Source organism: Paralichthys olivaceus, chromosome 22, assembly GCF_024713975.1.
Source record: "Paralichthys olivaceus isolate ysfri-2021 chromosome 22, ASM2471397v2, whole genome shotgun sequence".
Taxonomy (NCBI): Eukaryota; Metazoa; Chordata; class Actinopteri; order Pleuronectiformes; family Paralichthyidae; genus Paralichthys; species Paralichthys olivaceus.
The window spans coordinates 8,783,546-8,797,353 of NC_091114.1; the positions used below are offsets into that span (position 1 = coordinate 8,783,546).

Sequence of the window (13,808 nt, forward strand, 5' to 3'; positions counted from 1 at the left end):
AAAAGTTGCAATGCAGTATATAAATGCAGCTTTTCCTGTTTGTACCTAAGAAGAAGCTTGTGTTGCTGTTAATATCTGCGGTCAGTGCATCATAACAATAATGAAAGCCTCTCGTACCATGACATCATTGAAAAGCAACAGATTAGGTTCAGAATTGATCTTCACCGAGCCTCAGGTTTCTGGTTTTAGGCCGTTTAACAGAAAACAATGCAGCCATCTGGATATTGAGAGGAGGAGAAATGAGGAGGCTGAGCATAAGTAATGCAAGCGCGGCCTTTTGTTTGAAAGCTCTGATTACCAAGGTTACCAGGCAATACTCGACAGCAGTAGCTGTCATAGTAGGATAAGCTCCATATGATTCAAGAATTGTGCAGAAGCCATCTTCAGTGATCTTTTTCTGCTTCACTCTCTGGGCACACACTAAGACTTAAATTATTTTCTTGAGAAAATGATTATTAACTGAGCAGCTTCTGTTATTTTCTATCCCCTTTATGTCTTTTACACCATTCAGTTTTTTTCCCTCTTTGCTCACCTACAAAAGGACAAGAGAAAAATTCTAGTTCATCAGTCTGTTCTGCTTGGATCTACATGTGTGGACCTGTTCTCCACAGGTCCCCACGGCTCCTAGCATCCTGTATAATTGGATTCATAGGGACCCCAGTCATCTTTCCAATCTCAGAGGGCCTTGTTGTTGTACCATTAAAGTTCACAAGTACCAGAAGGTTTAAATGAGAAGTTTGCTTTCGCATAAGTCGGCACAAAAGCCAAACAGGTCAATGAAAAGATAATTCAGGTGTCTTTCCCACCCTTCAGTGCTTTACTAAGCCTCATCGTCAGACAGTGGCAGCTTACTTGATGCTGATCCGCAGACAAGTGACAGGTCCTTGGCTCACTTGGCATTCCAGTGGCAGGTCCAATCAGACCCCGGGGGTCTGCCGCTGCAGCCGACATCAGTAGTCGGCAGTGATGAGCCCCCGGTGCCTGGAGAGCCAGAGCCCTTCAGGCTCAGTGCAATCTCCCAAATCACAGTCATCAGACTCCTCTGTCTCAGAGTCCCTGCACAGCAAACGCATGTGCACATCGAGGTCCTGCCATCAATTTCTGCAGGCCCCTGTTCTGTTTTTTGAAGTGCTTGTGTCGCCGCAGTACTGCCTGACTCACTGGATCGCTGCTATCGGGAGGTGGATCCCAAAAAAGTTGACTCAAACTCAAAGCCTTATTTTTGCCTATTATTCCCATATGGTAAAATAAAATGATGTGAACATTATGGACGGAAATAAACTGAGGTGTATTATATCTTTTTTTTTCTCTGTCTTTGGTATCTCGTCTCAGGCAGAGGATGAGGAGGAAGAGGACCAGCCTCTGAGTCTGTCCTGGCCCGAATCCAACCGCAAGCGCTTCACCTACCTCTTAATCATACCCATCGTCCTCCCCCTGTGGCTTACGCTGCCTGATGTCAGGAAACCGGTGCGTGTGTGTGTGACTAAGACAAATTAAATTCTCCGCACCAAAAAACTGGATAACTCATTTTCTTCTTGTCTTTCAGACGTCAAAGAAGTTCTTCCCCATCACCTTTGTGGGTGCCATCTGCTGGATCGCAGGCTTCTCGTACCTAATGGTGTGGTGGGCTCACCAGGTACAAAGCTCTCGAATGCCTGTGTACCACTAAGGACACGGCACTGTCAAAACGACTAGATGCCGTGCGGTCATGGCAGCAGTCCAACAGCAAAAATAGTTTTCTCATTTAAACATAATCCAAGTCAAAAAAGATGCAGCTGTCTTTTTTCTCAATTTCCTATCTTTGACATTTAAAATGGAAGCACATTCTATAATCCACCCACTAATAAATAATAACAACGGCCCTATTCAAAACAGATGGGTTGTCGGAGCCCAGAGTTTTGTCACCTCCATCAGCTCCCGAGCACAAGGAAATTGAAAATAGCTGCAATACAAGATTAGATTTTATTTACCCCAAAGCTTAGTTGCCTTGTTTTCTTTTCCTTTTTTTACAGGTTGGAGAGACCATTGGGATTACAGAAGAGATTATGGGCCTGACTATATTAGCAGCTGGAACCTCCATCCCTGACCTCATCACCAGTGTTATTGTGGCACGCAAGGGGCTGGGTGATATGGCTGTCTCCAGCTCTGTCGGCTCCAACATCTTCGACATTACCGTCGGGTACGAGTCTGTGTACTTACTATTTTTAAGGCCATGTTTTTGGATTTCTTGTCTCGAGGTTATACATGAAAGTAAATGAGATCCTTTTTTACCTGGCAACCGGTGCTCAGGTCTATTCTGATAACAAATCACGTATACATGCAAAATGTTTGTAATTCAACAACTTAAAAACTATTTTTGTAATATTATGAATCCTGGGAACATGGATACATTGTTTAGTTAGATAGGTAAATGTATAATTGCACATGATCTTGCTATATAGTGCTTAAATATTATACTATATTATACCTTTCATCTATTTTGTAACGCTCTCACTGCAAAACCTGTGATCGAACTCAAATATACCCGCTTGTGCTTAGATTTTCCTGCTGCCTCAGTGCCTGAGAGATTAGCCGAAGCTGGAGTGCCGGAAATCTAAGCACAGGCAGTGTGCGAGTGCAGGGTTTTGAATGAGTGTTAAAAAAATTAAATTGTGAAAGTCCTGCTTTCAAAGTGAAAGATCATGCTTTTGAATAAAAAAAACACATTCATGTCCCAGAGTTACTCTAAAGATCAACGTGTGTGTGTGTATTTGCAGACTGCCGTTCCCCTGGCTCCTCTGGTCCTTCTTCAACGGCCTGCAACCGGTGCAAGTCAGCTCCAACGGCCTCTTCTGTGCCATCGTGCTCCTCTTCCTCATGCTTCTCTTCGTCATCATCTCCATTGCCGCGTGCAAGTGGCGCATGAGCAAGCTGCTCGGCTTCATCATGTTCATGCTGTATTTCGTCTTCCTGGTGCTCAGCGTCATGCTGGAGGACAAGGTCATTTCCTGTCCAGTGTCTGTCTGAAGGACGGCCGGGGACCGACTTCCTCTCCCACGCCGCCACCACTACCACCACCACCACCACTACAGCCATCTTTATTGTCTGCCATCACTCTCACCTGACCTTTATGATCCTTTAACCCTTGAATAAAAGAAGAACTGGATGAGAGATTAAAATAAGAATATAGAGAAAAAACAGAGAAGGACTGATATTATCAGGAGGCAGGTGGTGGCGGGGAGCAGTTAAACCAAAAAGGGCACAAGACTTTGGCTTGGCTGATTAAGCGTAGGCCGAACTTGAGTGGACTTTTATTTATTATAATTATTAAATTGGCAAGTGAGGGGGATTATGGGTGTATCAGCCAAATATAGAAACATTATGCATGCCATTAGTGTCACTAGAAGGCCTGAACGACCTCCTGTGAACTTTGGGGGTAAAAAACAACTAAAGAGCCACTGAATAAAACTCTTAATTGTAAATGCAGTGATTGAGCTGAAATCGTGAGCATATTTGAACTAGTTCAACAGACTAAGATGCTGTCTGAAGAGGAGTTTGGGGGAATGACGGACTGCGTGGATGAAAACTTTGTGTTTCCTGTCTGACGGTATTCAGCAACAAGATTCTCCTGTGGGCTCCGCACCTGAGGGAAGAAAGACTCTTGCTTGACAGACAAAATTCTTCTTTATTTCTTTTTTTTTTCCTTAAATGAATCTGTGCTCTGTCTGAGTGACAGGTTTAAGCTTTCCCCTTCTCCCCGCCAGATGTTGTTTTTCACCGCTGAATGTTTCTTCGGAGAATTCCTTTTCATTTTTTGGATTCATTTTCATGAAATATATAAAAGTAGCAGTAGTTGTACTGTAGCAGTATTAGACGGTGTAGAGTCCTCTTGACAATCTGCTCCTCTGTTTTTTTCTCTCCCCTGGACACACACATTCTGATTGTACAGACGTTTTCATGCTTCACAAACACCGACTGATAACAGTGAGAAAACTGACATTTAGCCTCTCAAAATATACACTAGCTTTCGATATCTTTGAATAAAAAAGAGCAATGAGTAATTCAGGCTCATTAAAGCTCCATAATGAAGTTGATGTCAAAAATAACATATTTGAAAAGAACAGTGTTTAAGCGTCATGGTTGGTTTAGATTAGTAAATGTCTAGCGCTTTGTTCACGATAGAACTGGGCTCAACTCAAGCTCCTGGGGTCGTAGTTTCAAGGAGTCAACTGCATGTTAAATAAAAAAATAAAAAAACACAGGCAACCAATCAACATTTGAGAAGTCGTACACCAAACCTTTATCCGACATGTTTCACAACTTCCTAACGCAAACCAGTGCTCAGTCTCTGTGTAGAAAATGTCAACATGTATGGTCAACGATATCTATCGAACTTGTGCAATTTCTTTCTCTGATCAAAGGTGCTTTCGTGTGCATGTGTGCGTTTGGAGTCATCACACAACGACCATTCCTTCGATGCTGCAACTACCTGCACAAAAAAAAAAATATACAAACCATAATCACAACCTCTCGTTAAGCTGCATAGAATGTGGAGAACACAGATTTAACAGCAATATACCGTGCGTGTCACCGCTGAGAATTGCACCCCCTCACCCATGTGTATGACGTGGTCCACCACGACCCCCCCCCCCCCCGACCTTTTCTCCTAAATCGGACCTACAACCCTGTTCCCGTTAGCTCCACGGCCAGAAACACCCGCTTTACCTCAACACAGCCACTGTACAGCAGCTTCGTAGGAATACTGTATCTGTAACTGTAAAATACTAGTAAATAGATTCTCAGAGTGTGCGTGAGGAACAAATGCATGCGAGGAATTTGGGCTGGTTACCCACCGACTGTACAGCTGAGCTTATCCAACCATGTATGTTCACTTTTATGCATCCATTCAGAGATGAACACCAAGAACACATTGATTTTACTTTGTAAATATAAACCAACATGTATTTAATTGACTTTGATTTATTCAATTTTTGTTTATTGTGAGCAAAACACAACACGTGAGCTCTTTATTTTTAGACTTCTCGACATCCGATTAACATAAAACTGTCAATGTGCCCATTCAGTTTCTGGTGAGAAAGGAGGGTGTAAAATACCTCGTACCCACCTCGGATTCAGTAGTGATGCTGATAATTTTCTACAGTTTGCAAAAACACAGGAAAAACAAAATGACAATCCCTGCACAAAGCAAACTCATATGTTTAAACCCTTATTCGCTGTGTGCTCTCATTTTTGTAGATTTCCTCAAACATCTTCCGCCAACAGGATTCAACTGAAGGCCTCCAGGATGAGAAATTCTCCTGTGCCCATTCGCCAATAAATCAGAGTGCCCACACGCTCCTCTTAACATGGTCTCATCTCACCTCTATTTAGAATCAGGCTGGAGAAGTAGGGCCACTTAAAAAAAAAAAAGAAAGTTGTAATATTATGATGCAAGAAGTCATAATTTTACAAGAATAACTTCGTAAAATCGTTGAAATGAGGAATTTAATATTGTTAAGTTATACTTAGTATAGGTTTTCTAATACTCCATCGTAAAGACATTAGCACTCTATTGTCTATAATAAATAAGAAGTTAGCTGCTTAGCTTAGCTGAAGAACTGGGAACAGGAGGAAACAAACTAGCTCTTTCACTGTTTCCTGCTATAGAAAGCTAATTATTTGCAAGCATGCAGACATGACAGTGGCATCAGTCTTTTCTTCTCACCTTTGGCAAGAAAGTGAATATCATTTTCACAACTACTGCTGATACAAGTGAAAAGGTCATTTGTTCAAGTATGGTTGACCTTCTACCACTATGGTCACATATGCATTCTGTATCTGTGCACTTCCTAAAACCTCCTTTCACGACAACACTTTCTTTCTTTCTCTAAAGTTTCCATGAAGTTTTCTGTGTGAGAGCATGAATGGTGAGAATTAAAAAAAGGATAAAAAGCTAAAACCGGTTTAGCACGTGAGCGTGGCATTGATTGTGGTTTCCAGGGTAAGCGACCGTGAGAGTTGGCCACTGGTGAACATTCTTGCACTGTAAATGTTTTATTTTCTTGGTGTTAATGTAAGATTTATTTAAGGTGTACATATATACAGATACAAATTAACCGATATAATCTATATGTGTAAAAGAAATATGTCTCTTTATGTAAAAACACAAAGTATATAATATATCAAATAAAGATGATAATTGAAATATGCAACAACGTGTCTGCTGGTCTTATATTACCATCATTACTTGTGCATTTACACATAAATTTGTAGTTATTTTGTAAATCTATCACATAACAACTATATTGTAAAATGATTTGTCTCATGTTTCATTGTATTCGAGCAATTGAAAGATATATCAATAAACACTCAAATGTCGTTACATCTGCGGAAAATGTTCCTTTTATAAACCATTTGGGGAAAATGGAGTCAAAAATTGCTTTGCATTATGGGAAAAAGAACATTGACTTAATGCTACAAGATAAAAGTCAGGATATTTCCACCTGTGCTGCATCAATCTTGTTCTTTCGTAAAATTGTTCTCTTGTGAGTTTAATGTGCTCTGTTACATGTGTGCATTATTTAATCGTATCACATATTAATCCAGTGACACACAAATATAAACCTCTCCAGCACACATCCCTGCACATTCACACACAAACTCATTTTGGAGGATTCAGAGAATCTTTTAAATGCTCGAATCTGTGTCGATACTTCCGAGCCGTGCAATGATGTGCAGCAGGATGCAAACTTGGCCAAGTCTTCAGTCATCTCTTTCCTTTTTGTCCTCTTTGAATTTTCTGTAAGAAAGACTCACTGCACTTCCATTTATGATCACTTCCACACAAAAATAGCAAACTCAGCTGCAATGAAAACACATCATTTTCAAAGCAGGTGGCCTCAGTGATGATATGAAGAAGCAATCAGCTCTGTAGAGTAGAAGTGAAACATCCTCCATGTTGTTTCCTTACAAGGGCAATGATTTGCTTTTTGTCTCCGTCCTGTAGTTCCGGTGTGTACGAGGATGAGTTGCTGTGGAGTAGGGCGCCCTCTAGGGATTAACTTTAGAAAAGGCAGTGGTGCTGTTCTGACAAACCACCCACAAGTTTTTTTTTCATTTCCTAAGAACTGTTGTCTCATAGTTTAACTTGACACACTATATTTCCTGGAAATTAACGAGAAATATTTAGCAACGTGAGTCAGACATCTGTCATCCTTCCCTGTTTTCACTGTATAGTTTTTGATGTGAGATAACAGACAGGGTTTTCCAAGGTAGAGCTGATACCAGAAATGTGCTCTTTGCGTGATCCGACCTTGAGTCAGGATACATCAGGCTGTGCACCAACACTGAAGAGGTGGCTTGGGGGGGGGAGGCACAGGTACTGGGGGCCCGACATGGATGGAAGCACCCCAAAACCAAAATGGCGTGATATTAAAACTAATCAATCCCATTAGGCCACTGTTAAAACGTATGTATCAGAAAACGAGGGGCAGCAGCGTGTGGGTGGGATCTCACAGGGTTGGATTTCAAAACATGACAAGACAAGCATGACACTGCACAAGATAAGCTTAGACCAACTTTGATTGTTAAGTCTAAGTATTCCAACTTATGTTAGCCCCCCCTACAGATGTTCACACATTTTTCCACATCAGCTATTTCAAGACTTTACAGACCCTTCAAATTATCCACAACACCATCTCTGAGCTTTCCTCAGAAGTGTGTGTCACTCTTCCAGGTCCTTTGTTTCCTTTTTACGGGAAACTAATTCTGGTGCAAACAGCAGTGGGTTGTTATTTCGCACACCTCCAGTTTGAGTGGGTGAATACTAACTAACTCTTTCTATTGACCGGCGTGATTACTAATGAAATCCTTTTTTCCATCATTCATCATTTCTTTCTCTCTGGAAATGGAAGTAAGTAATTTAGTTCATTTAAATATATTTTAAAGTTTTAGTTTCAACAAATGATTTGAGTTATGATGCCAAATAACCATTTTCACTTTACAGTTAAGACCGATTTCAACAACAAATAAATTCAAAGTGCTTTACATAAACTATGAAAGGCATCAGGACAAATTGTAAATGCAGCTTAAGCATCAGAAAGAAGACGCATTTAAAAAGGGTTAAATTGAGAATAAAAATGAGATGTGATAATGAAATAAAATTAGCATCTAGAAGTAACATCAGTGAACAAGCTTGACAGTTAAAATACACTTTAAATCCAGAGACATAAAATATAAAACAACCTATTTACTGAATAGGAAAATTATCATGTAGACATTAGCAACTCCATTTAAGTGAATTAGATAGTAAAATTACTTTCAAAAATTGGATGGAATAAAAAAACATTTAATTGGTCAAACTTGCCATGACAATTCATGAAAAATGTTTTCTGATTAAATAACAGTATTATTTTATTTTATTTCTATTAGATAAGGTTTCCAATGAACAGCTGCAAACTATGCTGTTTGATTTTGTGAAATATTTCTCTCTTTTTTTTAATCCTTACTCTATGTTTTTTCAAACTTTTATAAATCATCTTCTTTACATTTATTCTTTTAACATTGGCGTTTATACTTTGTTTAACATTGTCAAATTTTTTAGGATTTTCATGAAACTCAGTGTAAGGATTTGAGTGTTAGGGAAGAACCAGGAACATTTTGCTGATCAGAAGGCAGATCCAGGATTCTTTTTATTCTACATTGTGAAATAGATTGAGAGAATTCTTTTGGGACATTTCCATTAATTTCCCTGGGAATAATTCAAGGATCTTGGTGAATCTGGTACATTAAGGTGAACAGATATTGATGAGTGTGTGCAATTGGGTGCAGCTTGATTTAATTTAAAGGGACTAATGGGTCTTGACTCTTGGGCCAAATTTGATTATTCAATTCTTTGTCAAGTTTAAATATCCTTTGTGAAAGACGCATGTTTCCTCGTCGGGGTCTTATCAGGATATTTACAATTGCTTATATTTTCATGCAGATCTCAATTGGTAGTTTTCAGTTTTGAGAGCTAGTTTCACTATGAATGGTTTGCACCACTTTTACCCCCATGTTAGGGTTGGGGGAAGTTGGTTTCGTAAGTTGATATTTGTCATAACAGTACGCAGCCTAAATGTAAACACTGATAATCATAGTATATTGTGAATGGACACATGTGAAGTTGAATCAACTCTAATAGTCTGGAGGCTTTATTTGTACTGATTCATCAAGATAATTTTTTAATTTGTGAGTCAGTGTCGTCAATGTCCGGGGGGATTTTCCCTCCACCAGCTCGCTTTTTACAACACTTTTTATAACTCATGCGCCAACACTTAATAAACTCCACATGGTCCAGAGCACTGAGGGTGTCTCTCTCTCAGCCAGTCAGCTTTACTATCGTCCAGACTTTGCCCGGTGACTTCATCTGCTCGCTGTCACAGGGTGTGTGCTCAAGTTTGATTCAGCAAAAAACATCTCAGAGGAGGCCCCAAAAAACTCCTGCACACTAACTCGGCCCTTTTGCGAGTGTGTGGGGTTATAGGAAGGGCTCGTCTCAGGCTGCAGAGTGAGAAAACAGTTTCAAAATATCTCAGACGTAGGTGAGTCATCAGCAAAACTGCCTTGTTTGGTTGTTTTTTGGGAGGGTGGAGGGAGGTGGTGAGGGTCTCAGTGGACCTGAGACCATACAATGACTCACAGCAGGGTCAGTGTGGATGTGGACTGTGAGTGCTGCACATGTGGCTGTGTGATTCAGCCTGGAAAGCTTCTGAGAGAGGAAATCAGTACAATAATCGTTGACTAGCAGTGATATGTCATTAGGATCTTTTACATTACTAAAAGGTCAGAAACTGAGGAATAACAGCAATTGGTCTCAACTTTTCTGAACAGTTGTTTTAATACAAATAAGTTATTCAGTGTTAAATCAGTTTGTAACTTTTAACAAATACAAAATTCTCAAGCTATAAAACACACCCTTGTTAAATATAGCAAACTTTATATAACTTTATATTTATATACTTGTATTCCTGTTGGACAATATTGTATCACCCGATATCCTTATTGCTCCTTCACAGAAGTAATAGCTTCTAAAAGGTCAGTAAAGACAAACTTTTGTCCCAGACTCCTGGTGTGGCATCAGACTTGAAACGCTTTAAAGATCAAAAAGTAACATCAGGTCAGTCGGTGACTCTCATGCACAAAAACAAACCTGGATAAGCATTTTTAAACTCAAGTTAAAAACATTCAAAGAGGTATTGATCACGTATGATCTGGTGCTTGTCATCAAGTTTCATGGTAACTTCAAAACTTCTGCCAGGGTTATATTTTCGTCTCTGGCCGTGTGTTTGCTTGTTAGTTAGCAAGATTACACAAAAACTGCTGAGCGCTTACCACAAAATGTTTAGTCACTTTCTTTTCTTTCTTTTCACTCTATCGTTTTTTAGTCATGTAAGTATTATACATGTATTATATCACACAACTCCCAAGAGGAGCCTTTTATTTTCTGGTGAACAAATTCAATAACCTTGAAAGATTTGGTATTTTTGTTATTACTGTCCTGTCATGAATATGTCTTGTAACCGCACTTTCCATCTTCGTCCACGTTGCTTTCGAGTTACATCTTCTTAGAAAGGAGTGTCTTCACCTATGTGGGCCTACCTGTTTGAATGAAGACTGGGCTAGACTCCGTCACATTGATTATACCCTCTTGTTTTCTGTTTACTAAGCGGTTACCATGATAAACAAATGCTTACTCTACGTAATGGAACTGCTAACCCTGTCAGGTGCCATAATTGTCTTTTTACCTCAGTGTATTTGCTCTGAGGGAGTTCACAGGTGTGGCCTGTGTCGACACCTTAGGAAGTGAGTCATCCATGTCGAATGTGCCTAAATCAAGTTTGGGATTGTCAAATTGTTTTAAGAGCAAAAAAATAAAAAATGCCTTGTTCATCATCGTAGATTTATACTTTGGGCGTCTACTCATGAGCAAGTTTGTCATGTGGGTCGACTGGGAACAGTCTGATCGGTGAACGTTTCCTTAAAAACTGAAAGGAACCACAAAAACCACCAGTAATGCAGAACAGACTATGTTTAGTTTATGTTTAAAAATAGAAGGACAAATAAAGGTGGATAGTGTGAGGGCAACCTGTTGCATTCAGGTCCTGCAAGTTAAAGTACCCACACAACAATGTAGAAACACTATAAGACCTTTGATACAGAAGTTTTAGCAGCAAAAGTAAAGTAAAAGTATTCAAAAACACCATTATGAGTGATATATTATTACATATGCCATCATTACACATGTGAGTAGCATTTAAATCTACATTTGAAAAGTAGCTGCCCAGTAAAAATGTACGTAGTAAGTGGAGTGGAAAGTCTAATATTTCTCCCTGAAATGTGGTGAAATAAAAGTATAAAGTAAAATATTCAAGAACAGCTGAAGTACCTCAAAACTTCTGACTGAGTAGTTGCTTACTGTGGTGGAAGGACACGTGTTTCTTTGGGCCGGTGACTCTTCACCATCATGAATCAGTGCAGCAGCTGTAATTCAGCAATGGTATCTATACCGGGCAGAGAGTAGCATCCTGGTGGAGCTGGTCGTGGTTAAGGTTCATAAAGAATCCTCTCATTCAGGGATGTTTCCGCAGCCCAGCACTTTCTGGTCTAGACAACTACTTGAATCATTCTGTGTGATTCATTAATGGACCAGATCCTGTAGTCATGGTTTATTCTGTGTGTGGATCAGCAAGTCATATTCCTGATACACTGGGACTTTACATTTTACATGTTTTTATGAACAACACTCTTTTAGTTCTGACAAAAGTTGTATTTCGGTATTTGAAGCAATAAAAACATAAAAAAAATCAAGAAAATTGTTGATTTCATGGACTCAGTAATACTTAAATAGACAATTCCTTTATTTATAATTTAATTCTTATAATATTTATATACTATTTTCATATATATATGTTTAATTGTATATATAATTATATTAAATGTATAAAATTATACTATATACAATATATACAATTTATAATCAATTATTATCAAATAAGTTTACAATTATGTAACAATTATTTAATTAGAAAATATATGGTTTCATATTTATTTTTAACATGTTTGTGCATAATATAACAATATAGGTATATAATATGTAAAATGTCACATTGTTATTTGCATGCATATACAATGATAATAAATGGAGAAAGGTCATTTTTAAATAATGATTTTATTCTGTAATTTAAAAAAAAATTAAATACAATTTCTAAACAATCATTCATGACTTCTGTTCTTTTCTTACGTAGGATTTAGGGATGTGCCTCTTCCTCGTCCTGTTGAAATTGGGTCAATATTCCTCGTCAGCGCCCAAAGGTGCAGGAAGCCGTGGCACAGCTGCTGCCCAGCCAACCCCAGGACACACCTCCTGCATGTGTAATGTGTGACACCGGCTGAGCAGACGTGGGCGGTGGAAGGGGAAACTTATCTCCTTCCACACTCGGTCAGCCTGCTTTCATTTGTGCTAACGCCAGACGCCAGGACGCACGGGTCCGAGGCGCACAGATCCAGGACGCACGGATCCAGGACAGAACGTGAGAGAGGGAGAGAGCTGGATGTGTCACACACCTCAACAGGTAACGTGGTGGATAAAGCTACAGGGTGAAGGCAGTAAACACTCACTACATTTATTGTGTGTGTGTTTTGGCGCTTTTGTAAACTGCAGCCATTGATGGTGGGTTTATCAGACAACTACCCATCCTTTAATATCATGTACTATTTAAAAATGTGATGATGCTGAACTAACTCAGAGCAGCTGAATTATGGCTTCCTCTCCACGTGATTTCAGCATGAAGAGCCATGTGCTGATGTTCTCCTCCTGGATGAAGGTTCTCTGCCTCAGTGGGTCATGAAAACCAACTAAACAGTATTTGAACTTGGGTTTAGGAAGGAAGGCAAGATGTTGGCATAGCTGATGAGTTGAGATCCCTGCTATGCCATCAAATTGTCATCTTTCTCTCCCCTTTGCTGCAAAAAAGGACACATTTCTCAAGTGTTTAATAGAACACAGGCCTAACTGTGCTTGTTTCCACTTCATATCATTTAATCTTATATATTATCTCATATTTTGTCAATATAAACTTAAACAGTGCAGGGACAGGGCGTGAAAACAGTTTAAGTTTAGTTGATGCCTGAATTAGAAACAGTGAGCTACAGTCCACAGGGTGACAATAAGAGTGATTACTGAATTAATCTCTTTTATTGAATTTCCTAGGAAGGATATCATAAAGATATATTACTGTTATCATGTTCATCATGAAAACTGTATAATGTAACAACATATGTTGCTATAGGTTTTGTTTTGTGTGTGTTACCTTTTTATTCCTGATGCAGTTCTGTTATTTACAATCTTCTTATTAACTTCAGTTTTATTTCCTAATGCAACCTTATTTCACTGCATACACACCAATTATTTTTTTTGCTTAATGATAACAAAACATCACAAAATTAACATTTTAAGAGTCTGAAGACTGCACATCATATTTTTTCGCATGTTGAAAATTTGAGGCACTGTATTTCCACTTTTTGCCACTTTATACTCCACTGCATGTCAGAGAAAATTTTACTTTTTACTTTTAACATCCATCTGTTATCTGGAGTTACAGTTTTTTTTATTTAACACAAAAACAAACTTTTCTAACTCTGAAAGCAGATATTCTGCATAATTCAAGGTAAGTATTTTGGTGTTTGTCTGACTTTCACTTAAGTACTTTAAACCTTGTTCATGTAACATAGAGCATTTACTTTGCTGACTTACCTTAACTTCTTTAGGTGCGTTCTTGTTGGTCTGAATA

At 39.0% G+C, this 13,808-nt stretch overlaps 1 protein-coding gene across 8 annotated transcripts in view; it reads left to right on the top strand.

Annotated features, from left to right (window-relative positions):
* The window catches only part of LOC109634907 (sodium/potassium/calcium exchanger 2), a 48,501-nt gene extending 42,307 nt beyond the window's left edge, over positions 1–6,194 (top strand). For all 8 annotated transcript variants that reach the window (XM_069518705.1, XM_069518704.1, XM_069518708.1 and 5 more), the window contains 4 exons: positions 1,333–1,467; positions 1,547–1,636; positions 2,013–2,179; positions 2,757–6,194. In XM_069518705.1, coding sequence (XP_069374806.1) covers positions 1,333–1,467; positions 1,547–1,636; positions 2,013–2,179; positions 2,757–3,006 — 642 coding nt within the window. In that variant the 3' untranslated portion in view covers positions 3,007–6,194. The remainder of the gene's footprint in view (positions 1–1,332; positions 1,468–1,546; positions 1,637–2,012; positions 2,180–2,756) is intronic.
* Positions 6,195–13,808: the final 7,614 nt, after the last annotated feature.